The 12,549-nt window shown below is 50.9% G+C and overlaps 1 protein-coding gene across 1 annotated transcript in view; it reads left to right on the top strand.

The window, feature by feature from the left end:
• SHANK3 (SH3 and multiple ankyrin repeat domains 3) overlaps window positions 1-12,549 on the top strand; it is a 64,055-nt gene that overhangs the window by 21,182 nt on the left and 30,324 nt on the right. Inside the window, exons 15-17 of the mRNA XM_074227146.1 lie at window positions 1,669-1,793; window positions 4,050-4,182; window positions 5,489-5,569. Coding sequence (XP_074083247.1) covers window positions 1,669-1,793; window positions 4,050-4,182; window positions 5,489-5,569 — 339 coding nt within the window. The remainder of the gene's footprint in view (window positions 1-1,668; window positions 1,794-4,049; window positions 4,183-5,488; window positions 5,570-12,549) is intronic.

Raw genomic sequence — 12,549 nt, 5'->3', positions numbered from 1 at the left:
ACTTAGCTGTGGGCATGGTCCCCCTGTTGAGGACAGCTCCCTTTTCTCCCACCTAGACCGGGAGAGTACTTCCTCTCCTAAGATCCTCATGTGGCATGAGGGGTTAGTTAGGAAATTATAGCAAACCCTAAAGAAGTATAAAAAAGGGGGACAGGCCCACTGATTCTGGAGGGGAAGACCTGGGTTCAAATGCTGCCTTCAATGCTTATTAGCCATGAAACCTCAAGCAAGTTTCTTTACCTCTTGGAGGCAGAGTTTTATCATCTGTAAACTGAAGGAGTTACCCTTGATGGCCCCCAAAATCTGTGGATCACTTCAATTCTTTAGTCTTCAGTTAAAGCGAAGGGATTGGACTTCACCAGCAGGGATGTCCCAACTCTAAGATTCTGGGATCCTGATGTCCCAGTCCAAACTCTGAGATTCTGGGATCCTGTACTTTGCGGACTGAGCTGACTCTTGGGGCTGCCCTGTCCTCTGGCAGCTGCCCAAGGGCCTGATTTCTTCTCCCTACCCCCTTAACTCCTCTGTCTCTCCCCGCCTTAGTCCCTCTGACCTCTCCCCCACTTTAGGTCCTCTAATCTCTTTCCCTTTCCTTCAACCCCTCTGAATTCCTCCCACACATTTAGCCTCTCTGGCTCCCCTCTTCCCTTAACCCCTTTGACTTCTCCCCTCTCCCTTAGCCTTTCTGGCCTCTTCCCCCCTTCAGCCCCCCTGGATTCCCCCCCCCACCTTTAGCCCTTCTGGTTCCCCTCTCCCCTGAACCCCTTTGTCCTGCCCCTTCTCCCTCAACCCTTGCCCCTTTCAGCCCCTCTGGCTTCTTCCCCCTCCTTTAGCCCCTCTAGCCTCTTCCCCCACTTCAGTCCCTCTGGCTTCCCTTCCCTCCTGTGGCTTTGCCCTACCCTCCTTCTGGCCTTTCTCTCTCTTTAGCCCCCCCTTTAGCCCCTCTGCCTCCCCCACAACCCCCTTGCCTTCTTCCCTTCCCTCTTCCTTACTCCCCTCTCCAGGCAACTTGGGAGAAGGGCTGGCTACAATGGAGCTACTTGTAGGGCGACTGGCTACAGTGTAACCAGCTGGAGCTTCCTGTGTTCCAGTCCCTGATTGAAAGGCTGGTTTTCTGGGCTCAGGAACCCTTAACTCGTAGACTCCCTCTCTTCCCCAGGAGAGAGATCATTGTGGAGAGCTGGGGGAGGGAGGGCGCGCTCTGGGGGTGGGCAATGGGGCTGCCTGCTGCCTCCCGATCTGTCCCCAGCTAGATCCCGGAGGGTCTGAACCCTGACTCACACTTGGCGTGCTGCCCTACCACCCCTACTTCCTTTCCCCCAGAGCCACGCTGTCCCCTCCCTTCCCCATGCTTGTTTCTTCCCAGCTGGCAGCGCTCTCTGGACTCTTCCTCCACAGAACTCTCCCTTCTCTCCCCAGTCCTTTCCCAGATTCCTTTCTCCTGTGTGTCTTGCCTGCTAGCCTTCTCACCCAACAGAATGGTAGTTTCTTAAGGCCAGGGCTTCTCTCATTCTTGCCTTTGCTTCTAAGGCCTTGGACACACAGTAGGCACTTGTTGAGTGATTGACTGGCTACCTGATCCACTGATTCCCTGATCCTCATCTCTCTGCTTTGCCCACTTCCCTCTCTCCTGGCACCCACATGTCTCTTCTTTGCATCACTCTACAGCAGAGACCCCCATTGAAGAATTCACACCAACCCCAGCCTTCCCTGCTCTCCAGTACTTAGAATCTGTGGATTATGAAGGTGTGGCCTGGAGGGCAGGACTCCGGACAGGAGACTTCCTTATTGAGGTAAGTCTTTGTGCCCTCCCTCCCTTGATTGAGCAATCCAACACGTATTTTATACCTGCTGTATGCAGAGCTCCAGACTGGGGCCTGGGGGGACAGCAAATGACCAAGTGACATGGACCTTACTCTCAAGGAACTCACAGCCCATGGGGAGAGGCCACATGTACATCCCTCAGTGTCCCCCAGGGTCCAGCCCCGGGACATTTGCTGATCTTGAACCTGGAGGGGGGGAGGCCAGAGAGGTTAAGTGGGGAAGGGAGCCAGAGGAATTAAAGGGGGGGGGGAGACAGAGAAACTGAAGAAGGGGAAAAGAAGCTAGAGATGTTAAAGAGAGGAAGGGGGGGGGCTAAATAATATCCATTTAAAAATTATTTATTTAAGGCAGTGGGGTTAAGTGACTTGCCCAAAGTCACACAGCTAGTCAATTATTAAGTGTCTAAGGTCACATTTGAACTCTGGTCCTCCTGACCCCAGGGCTAGTACTCTATCTACTGCGCCACCTAGCTGCCCCATAATATTCAGTTTCCACTTTGTTCTGCCTCATGACACCAGACAAGTCCATATCTTTTCCTTCTGGATGGACCTTAGTCTCCTCCTCTGCAAGTGATCTCTAAGATCTCTTTCTGCTTGAGATCTTGTGATCCTATGAATTAACCTGAGCCCCAAATGGAGCAATTGAAATGTAAAGGAGACTCAGAAAAAAGGGGGCTCTGAGACACCTGAGGAAGAAAGGAATCTTTCCTCTATGGGATTTATCCATCCCCCAAGATCCATCACCTGTGTCCTCCTTCCCTCCCTTGCAACCCTTCCATCCCCTTTTGCTCTCTTAATTTATTCCATCTCCCACTGAGCTTACCAGCTCCTTCCACCACCATCTTAACCCTCTCTAAGAACTGGGCACTTGGTTTGGAATCAGGAAGACTTGATTTCAAATTCTGCCCTGGACATTTCCATGCTATGTGTCCCTGGACAAGTCACTTAACTGCGAAATGAATCTAAGAACACCTCCCTCCTGGGGTCATTGTGAGAATCATGTAATATATTTATAAAATACTTTATTCATGTAAATGCAAATTAATTTTGATCTTAAATTCCTCCTTAGCCCTTCTTCTCTTGGCTCACCCAAGTCTCCCCAATTCTAGACTAACATTACCCTGGACTTACAAGCTATCCCATCCCCGTGGCCCCACAGTAACACTGCACCCTTTAGCCCGCTCAGCCTCCCCCTTCCCTATCACCTTTGTCTTTTTCCAGTCTTTGGACCCCTGCTGCCCTCAGCACTGCTAGACCATTCGCCTCATCTTGCCCCAGCCCAAGCCATTCTGTCAAGGCTTCTTTTAGTCTTTGCCCAGCTCCACGCCCGTAGTCATCCCTCCCCTTCAGCCTCTCCTAACCCCTCCCATGGTCATGCTCATTTTCCTTTCCTCTGAGCTCCATTAAATGGGTCATTTTAGATTGTCCTCCTCCCCTCCCTTCCTCCTCCCCTCCCTCCTCAGGTCTTCTGTGTGACCTGACAGATGGTTTGGTGGACTTGCAATGTGAAAGGCCTAGTTTCAGATTTTGCCTTTGACACTTACTAGCTGTGTGCCTCTGGGCAGGTCACTTAGCCTTTCTGATCCTCATTTGTCCAAAGAAGAAAAAGAAAAGAAAAGCTTTGACTATATGGTCTTTAAGGCCCTTTTCTACTTTAAATCAGTGATCCTGTAATTGCCTTCCTGATCCGTGTCCCAGTCCCCTTTCCACTATGATCCTAATTCCCCTAGTGTTTTCTCTCTCTGTATCCCCAAGTCCATGGCCCTCTCCCCTCACCCCTTCTGTAGTTCCCTTAGTCTTAGTTTTCCTGTGGTTCCCCTAGGCCTTAGCCTGCAGCCCTCCGGGCTCCCCCTGCCAGCACCTTGCTTCTTCCCCAGCCCCCAAGCCCTCATAACCCAAGCAGATTCCTGGGAGGAGGAAGGCGGTGTCGAAGATCGATTCCAAGCTCCGCCTCCCCTCCCCCAGGAGCAGCAGGTCCCGGCTGGGAACTCCCCTGGGGTCATATGCACCCTGAGGGACCACCCTGACCTCACAGTTCTGTACCAGGGTGAGTGCCTATGGCCTCCCCACATTGGCCCCTTAGCCTCCTGTCAGAGACAGGATCTGGGGCCCTAGCAGGCTGGGGAGGCTGAGCCCAGATGATGGGGAAGGTGGGGACTGAGCCCCAGGGTCAGGGAGGTCACCCCTCCCTCTCTCCCTCCCTTTTTGGGGTGAATCCATCCACAGGTGAATGGAGTGAATGTGGTGAAGGTTGGACACAAGCAGGTTGTGGCCTTGATCCGCCAAGGTGGGAACCGGCTGCTCATGAAGGTCGTGTCAGTGACAAGGAAACCGGAGGAAGAGGGGGCACGGCGGAGAGGTGAGCGGGGCCTTGATGGAGACAGTGGGGAATCTGGAGCCCTGAGAGAGGAGAAGGGGTGTCTCAGGGGCTGAAAGCAGAGGAGGCGGGGCAAGGGACTGGACGGATGCTAAGCAGAGTAGGGGGTGAGGGAGGCTGAGAGAACAAGAGGGAAGGGGGCCCTAGGGGACCAAGCAGAGGAGAGAGGGAGAGAGGTTGGGGGGGTGGAGAGGGGAGCATGGGGGGCTGAGAATTGAGGAAGGGCACCAGAGACTGAGAGAGCAGAGAGGGTTGGAAGCCTGGGGAGCTGCAAGCGGATGAGGGGGCTGAGGGGGTCTGAAGGACTCTCTGGAAAGGTGGGGAGCTTCAGGGGAGAGGAGAGCCAGAAGAAAAGGGGCTGGGGCTCCGGGAGGCCCCCATTTCATTTCCTAGATGTCCTCTCTTGTGCCCCCCCCCCTTTCTGGCGTCAGGCTCCCCGCCCTGGGGCGGAGGAATGGGGGGGTAGGGAGTCTCCGGCAGTGGTGGCAGCTGCCTGGAGGCCTGCGTTGCCGTAGCAACAGTGAGCGTTGAAGCCACCGTATTGTTGGGGGGGGAAGGGGAGGAGGCGGTACCTGAAGGGAAGAAGAGAGACATTTGTTTAGCAGCCGCTGCAGCTCAGGGCCTGGAAGGCTTTGGGAAGGGCCCCTTGGCCCAGCTGGGCATCCCCAAGGCCCCCGGAATTCCCCATCCCTGGGCTCCTGGCCCCACCCTTCCCTCCCGAAGCTCCTGGTGGGCTGGGCCTGTGTCAGGCCCAAGGGAGGAGCCCTGGCCTCCTCCAGGGGCAGGTATAGGCCCTGCAAGATCTGGGAGCTGGGCCCTGCCCTCCACTTCACCCTCTGACCTCATGGTACTGGTGTACCCTCTTTCCTGAACCCCCAGCCTGTTCTGGCCCCTCAGCCACCTTCAGGCCAAGGGAATCAAGCTAGCTGGGATCCCAGAGGCTTAGACCCTCCTGAGGCGCCTTGACTTCCCTGAACCCCACCCCTTGGGGCCCTTGACCCCTTGGGCCTTTGCTAGCCTTCAGGGCCCCCTCTGGCTCGCCTCAGAGTGCCTGAAATCCAAGGACCCAGGAGCCCCTTTCCCCCCTCCCTTTCGACCCCCATCCCTCCCAACATCATGAAGAAGTTCGCCTCCAGCCGCAGCCTGAACAAGATCCTGGCTCAGTGTGACTCGTCCTCCCGCGAGTACGAGGAGATTCAGGCTGTGGAGCGGAAGTGGCATCTGCACCTGGCCACCCCTCGGCTCCTGCTGCTGGACAGGAAGTCCAAGTCGTCCCTCTTCCTTCCAGCTCCTCCGCCCCCCAAGAGGGCCCCCAGTACCACGCTGACTCTGCGCTCCAAGTCCATGACTGCTGAGCTGGAGGAGCTGGGTGAGTGGTGGGGGGGTGGCATGGGGGGCAATGGGAGCCTGGGGCACCCTAGGGGAGTGCGGTTGGAGATGAAGGTGGGAATGGACAGAAAGGCCAGCGGAAGGGGAGAAAGAGAGACTGGGGAGGGGGCCTGAGTGTTGGGGCCAGAGAGACTGATCAGGGGAGTGTGAAGAATGGATGTCTGCATGTAAGGGCAGCCTGAGGGGTGAGGATTAATGAGGGGATGGGGGCACAGCACAATGGGGTCGGGGAAGACTTAGTAATGAGGGTGAATTTGGAGAAAAGGTTAACCCAGGGGATACGAATCTGTGTGAAGAAATACCCTGGGGAACATGAGGACAGCTACAACTAGGGGTGGGGGTGGCTACTGGTAGGGACAGACGAGGGAACTGGGAATGAACGTCAGGGTCCAAGGATAGCCTGGGCAGCTGGAGGACCGAGGGCAGACCAAGAGATGGCGGTGATATGTCCAGATGGACAGTCCAAAGGTTGGACACGGATTGGAGGGTAGTAGTGGTTGAGGCAATGGAGGAGTACTAGCAGATAGGAGGGCTGGAGACAATGCGGGAGTGGCGGTAATGTGAGAGGCCAGACCAGGGGAATGAGGATGGATGTCGAAAAAGGGACAGAACCAGGGATGCGAATGTTTAATGCTCCAAGCCTGGGCAGGGAATTTAGAAAGGAGGTGAGAGGACGAGGATGGGCAGGACAGATAGAAAGGGTGGAGAATGGGGATGGCCCTGAGTAAAGAGAACTAGGCATAGGAATGGTTGCTAGACCAAGGTTGGACAGGGAAATGAGGAAGGAGGGCAGAGTATTGGGATGAGCAGATAGATAGAAAGGGTGGAGAATGAGGATGACTGTGAGGATTCTCTGGCAGAACTCCATACTCCGTGGGCTCTCACAGTGCAATGTAAGGAGTTGTCCAACACTGGTTGGGCTGCTTGAGGAGGTGGCAAGTTCCCTCTATCTGCAGACTCTTCTATGGAGGTGTTCTAGGATCCTAGATTTAAGACTGGGAAGATCCTTAAAGGTCACTGAGTCTATCCCCCTCGTTTATAGGGGGGGGAAAACTGAATTTCAGAGAGGAGTTTGCCCAAAGTCAAACAGGTGCTCATTTAGAAGCTTTGGATGGAAGGCTTGAACTAATGATGTCTGAGGCCCTACCTGTCAGTTCTGAGGCTCTGGGAGGGTGGCCATGGGGACAGAGAGGGTGAGGATCCAGGTAGACTTGGTCTACTCAAAGAGAACCATCTGAAACCCAGACTGAGGTGGAAAGGGGAGAAATGCAACAGGAGTGAGAGTCCTGGGTCCTGGGCGGTCTCAGTGGTAGACAGGACTCCACTGGAGCTTTAGAGCAAGAAGAATGCATGTGTGAGTGGTGGTTGTGGGTGTTGAGTGTCTGTGTCCATGTCTCATCATCTCTTCTTGGGTTCTCCATCTCTTTGTCTCCCTCGTTCTCTCCTTATTGGAATGTTCACTTCATCCTTGACGGACTAGAGCATGAGGTAGATATATTAAAGGTCTGAGGTGATTTAGTCACAAGGGGCCTTGGACTGTCAAGAGAACTTTGTCCGAGCCTCAGCTCTGCCACTAACTAGCCGTGTGACCTTGGTCAAGTCCCTAAGCTTCTCTGGGCTTCAGTTTCCTGATCTACAAAATGTGCACTAGGAATAGAAGACCTCTGAAATCCCTCATTTGTAATCCTGTGATGCTGTAGTCTCTGTGATGAGCAAAGAACTCCATCCATCAGTGTCTGGCCACACCCTAGCTCTCTCACTTTGACTGTCTTGCATTATTGTTGTTAAATGAGGGGAGAGTTGGCAGCTGGGGACCCAAGGGACTGTCCTGGTCTTGGATCTGGAATATTTTAGTTCTGCTACCTCAGAGGCATGATTTTTCTCAGCGTGTCCCAGAGGGCTTGGGGCTGAGCTGCCTTGACCAGATGGATCCGTGGGCCAGTGACCAGTTAGTTCTCTTTCTTTGAGGGCCAAGTCTTGGACCACTTGACAAACTGTTCCATGGTGCAATAAGAAGGCAGCCTTCTGGATTGCTCTGGGACTATGGGTGACCTGGGAATTGCCCCCATCAGCCCAGGGCCATTTCTGTCTATAGAGCCTGGCCCAGGACTCTAGAACCCTAGACTTAACGACAGAAATGAAACCAGGCTTAGTTTAGCTTGGGTTCTTGGTGTCTCAGGGGAAGGGTTCCTATCCTACATTACAGGAAGGATGTCATAACTCATTGCTCTATCAAACCTAAGATGGTGGAGCTGGAAGTGTTTGAGATAGCCAGCTAATCATTCTCCAGATCCCAAATTAGGCTCTTCTCCAGCATTCCCAAGTGGCCTTCCATCCAATTAAAAAATATCTAGGCATGAATATCCCTAATCCTCAAGGCAGGTCATTCCATTTTGGGACAGCTATGATTGTTAACATGGTTTTTATGACCCAAAATCTAAATTGGTTTCTTTGTCACCCATTGCTGCCCTCTGTGGTCATGCCCAATTAGTCTAATCCCCCCTCAGATGCTTGAGGACGGTCTCCCTGAGTCTTCTCCTTTTCAGGCTGAAAACCTTCATCCATTAATTAGCACCTACAGCATCCAGCTAGGTAGCCACCTTCTTGAGGCTTCCAGTCTCCCTTTTTAATTCTTTCTAATAGTGGCACCCAGAACTGATGCTAATATTCCAGATGTGGTCTGAGGAGGGTAGGGTTAAGAGAAGAGTTGTCTCTTTTGCTTTGGATGATGTATTTCTGTTACTGAATGAAGGAAAGCATGAATTACTTCCTATGTGCCAACATTGAAGATACAATAGAAAAACTAGACAGTCCACAAGGAACTCTCATTCTAATGGAGGAGAAAGTCAGCACATAGTTGAATTTCAGATTCAGGGCTGATGGAAAGACCTGGGAAGTCTTAGGGTGCAGTGGTACAACTGGTGTTTAATGGACCTTGGAAGCTTTTTTGACTGCTCATGACCCCCTCTTGACACTCACCAACCCAATCTTTTCCTAGGAATCAATTGTGAAGCAAATCTTACTTCATCTGGTATTTGGGAAGTTTATTTTTTGAACCCAAGTATAGAACTTTACATTGATCCTTATTGAATTTCATTGTGAATGATCTTGGGTCAGTGACCCTTGCCTTCTCTGGATCATATTTATAAAATGAGGGGGTTGAATTCCATCTCCTTTTCCGCTTTAGGGCTTGTAAATATTTGAGTGTTAACCTCAGGTTCCATCTTGTCAAGATCTCTTAGGATCATTATTGATCCCAACCAACTTTCTGCTATCCATAAAATGTGATAATAAGCAGTACATCTAGGCTATCATACTAGTTACTCCTTAAAGAGTCAAACAGAACAGGGCCAATTCTGAGGCCTTTGGTTCTTAGATTACTGCTCAGATAGACTCTGTCTGATAACTCAATGAGTTTGCAAAGTGTTTTGCTTACTGATAAGATAGGGCATGAGAGAAGTAGTAGCCCCATTTATAGTTGAGGAAACAGGGATTGAGGAGCATGGCCTTGTCCTAGGCTATGCAGCTAATAAGCTTTAAAATAAGTCATGAACTTCAGAATCCTAACTCCAGGTCCAGTGTTCTTTCAACTGTAGTCTGCTACCTTATTCTCTCAGCCAGTTTTTTCTTTTTGGTTAGAATGAGGTATAGAATGGCACATCCTTTTTCTTCTGAAAGATGAGTTGGGAGAATCAGGAATTTATCAGCTTGAGAGAGAGATGGAGAAGGAGAGGAGAGAAGCAGAGGAGATGTCTTGGTGGTTGGAACCTCTCATCATTGTTATAGTCTTTGCTTTTTCACCTTTGTGATCTGTGTCAAGAACTTATCATCCATGTCCTCCAGCTGGCCTGGTGGCTCAGAGTTTACCTTGACAACTATTCTCTCTGTCTTTGTTTCTGTCTCCGTCTCGTCTCTCTCCCTCTTTGTCTTTCTTTACACACACACACACAGACACGCAGACACACAGACACACACACACACACACAGACACACACACACACACACACACACACACTCCCCCAATGGTATTGATTTGGTTCATATGTAGTTCTTCCTCCTGCTCTGGCACTCAGCCCCTGGTACTGAGAAAGCTCTTAACACTTAACAGTTGAGCTTCATTCCATTGAAAGGCTAGGTCTAGGGCTGTTTTGATCTTTGTACCCTTAGCTCTTAGCACAGAGGGTACACAGAAGATACTGAATATATGCTTTTGGGTTACAAGTTAAATGCCTATGGATGCCAGACACTGGGGACAACGATTAAAAAGCATACTCCCTACCCTTGGGGAATTTATATTCCCTAGAAGCCCTAGGATGTGTCCACTGGTTTCAGTTAAGGCAGGATGTTATGTAGGAATGAAGGAGGGATCCAGGCCAAAGTCTCAGGAACCCTGAAGGAGCAGGAGGTCACATTTAGGTGGGGGGGGACCAGAGGTGAACCTTAGGGTGCACCTTGGGGCCCAATTGTGGAAATAATGGGGGGAAGAGGAAACTTCTTGTGCAAGGTCAGCCTCTTACTTGGTATTGTAGTGATACTGTGTACGGACCCTTTCCTGCTCTCACTCTGTGACTTTCTGTATTTACATGTATAAAAAGTACATGTCCTTGTGTAGACCCAGGTGTGGTTCTGTGTATGCTGTGTGTGTGTGTGTGTGTGTGTGTGTGTGAGACATTGCATGGGAGAATGAATGGAGCATTGAACTTAATGTTAGAAAACTGGGGTTCTAATGCTGTCTACAAGGCTTGCAGGGCTATCCTGGAGAAATCATGATCCTCTAGAGCAGGGATAGGGAGCCTCTGACCTGTGGATCATAATTGTCTGGTGCTGCCAAGACAACTGCAGGTGGAACTAGAAATTCCATAAATGTAGGAGCTTTTTAAGGAGTGAATTAATTAAATGTTTGACCAAATATAGCCTGCAAATAATGTTACAAATCTGCCATTGGAAAAAAAAAAAGGCTCCCCACTCCTGCTCCAGAGTCATGTTTGCCCTCCTGCCCCACAGGAGTGCCTTGAGGAGAGTGGATGTCGAATGTGAGGCACCATTCTTCACTAGGTTGAGAAGAATTGAGAAAAGAAAGGGTCTGGGTGGGCTAGGCCAGTCCTCCAGAGAGAGGTATGTTGAGGTTGATGGGTAGCCAGGAGGACCACCCAGTTGGTGGCCTGAAGAGAAAAAAGAGAGGCCAAATTACATAGGACAAAGGAGAGAATGGACAGTGAGCAGGTCAAGACTGGGGGTCTAGGTAGGAGAGAACAAAGGATGGCACAATTTTGAGAAGGCTTGTGAAGGAAGGGAGCTCCAAAAGGGGGCAAGATCAAAGATGAAAGAAAGACCCTGAAAGGTGGGATGAGATGGATGGAGGGCATGAGGAAAGCAATTGGCCTTGGACAGGAGGACACATACTCTTCCTTCTGAGGCAAGAAAAGAAGCAGAACCAAATTCTAAACCTGACTCTGCCTCTTACTACCTGTGAGACCTTGGGCAAGTCATTAACTTCTCTAAGAACCAGTTTTCAGCTCTACAGACTTTTCAAGTCCTAAGCCCTAAAAGCTGGAGGTTTGGGAGTTTATAGGAGATATTCAGCCCTCAACAAATGATTCCCTAATGAGGACAAATTGATTAATTTTTGAATTCCAAAGGCAAACAATATGGCCAAATACTTTCTCATTTTCTTTGTTATGCTCTGACCTTAGAGAAGCATGGACCTTGGGCCTGAGCTTGGCTCTTGCCTGATTCTCCTCTTTTCTCAGACCTGGGCCTGCTGTGCTAGCTGTTCCAGGGAAAAGAGGTGCTAATTTGCCTCCTCTTGCCCTCCATTTGCTCCCCTAGGCTTTCCTTCTCTGTTCATTCTCCTTCCTGGGGGGTTCCTGGCAGAGAAGAAGAGGCTACAGCCCTTAGCCATGTCCTCACACTTTCAAGGCCCTCTGGGACTGACTTTTTCCAATCAGGAAATGGTTTCCTTGGCTGCCACACTTGGCTTGCCTTTGTTTAGTTACTTTCTGCAGAATTCTAAAGATGATTCATTAACCAGCCCAAGGGCTTCCCTTCCAAACTTGCTTCTTAAAGGGGATTTTCCTTTTGGAATATTTACAAAACCTCTATAGTTATGGAATGGTGGCTATGCCCTTTCTTTAGGTTGTGTGCATATGGGTGTGTTTGTGCGAGTGAGCATGGTTGTGGGTGTGTATCTCTTCATTGTTTTCTTCTGGAGTGGTTTACTCATGCCCCTCCTTACCCACTATAGGGGCTTCCCAAGCCTCTATAGCATCCTCTGCCCACAGTTTGGCATGAGAACCAAAGTGCTGAGGGATGGGATATTGTAGGACTGAGTGTGAAAAGAGGGGAATGGGGTGCTAAAGGAGGGGGGGAAGAAATCCTGGAGGATGGGGTGCTAGAGAAGGGGGGAGTAAGGGCTAAAAGAGGGGGGATAAGGGAAGATTGGGGATCTGGGGGGTAGGAGTTCAAAGAGGGAGATGTGGAATTGGGGAGAATCTTAAGGATGGGGAATAGAGGGTTGGGGTTCCAAGGGATTGAGGGAGGAAGATTGCCTCTCACCCCCTGTACTGTTTCTTGATTCCAAGCCTCAATTCGGAGGAGGAAAGGGGGTGAGTCACCTGCTTGTAAGGAACCCATGGCCCTCCAGGACTTGCAGCTGTCCTTCCCTCTCCAGATTTCCCCTCTCATCTTCCCCTCCCATCTGCCCCCCTACCCCACCCCAAGGTCCATGCCATGTTGCCACTGTTCTACTCCCCACCCCCCAATTCCCTTGATGGAAAACTGTAGGACTTTTTCTTTCTCCTTTTGAAAGCAGTTTTAAACTGAGCCCTTGACACTGCTCGCCCTCCCATTCATTCTACCCCTCATGTCCTCCCCTGGGGAAGGACTATCTTCCGTCCTTCAGAGGGCTAATCCAAAACCTTCTCCGCGGCCCAAAGATAAAATCTCACACTACAACCAGAG

Source organism: Macrotis lagotis, chromosome 2, assembly GCF_037893015.1.
Source record: "Macrotis lagotis isolate mMagLag1 chromosome 2, bilby.v1.9.chrom.fasta, whole genome shotgun sequence".
NCBI lineage: Eukaryota > Metazoa > Chordata > Mammalia > Peramelemorphia > Peramelidae > Macrotis > Macrotis lagotis.
Note: the sequence above shows the minus strand (reverse complement) of the source record. Positions and strands in the feature narration are given on the sequence as shown.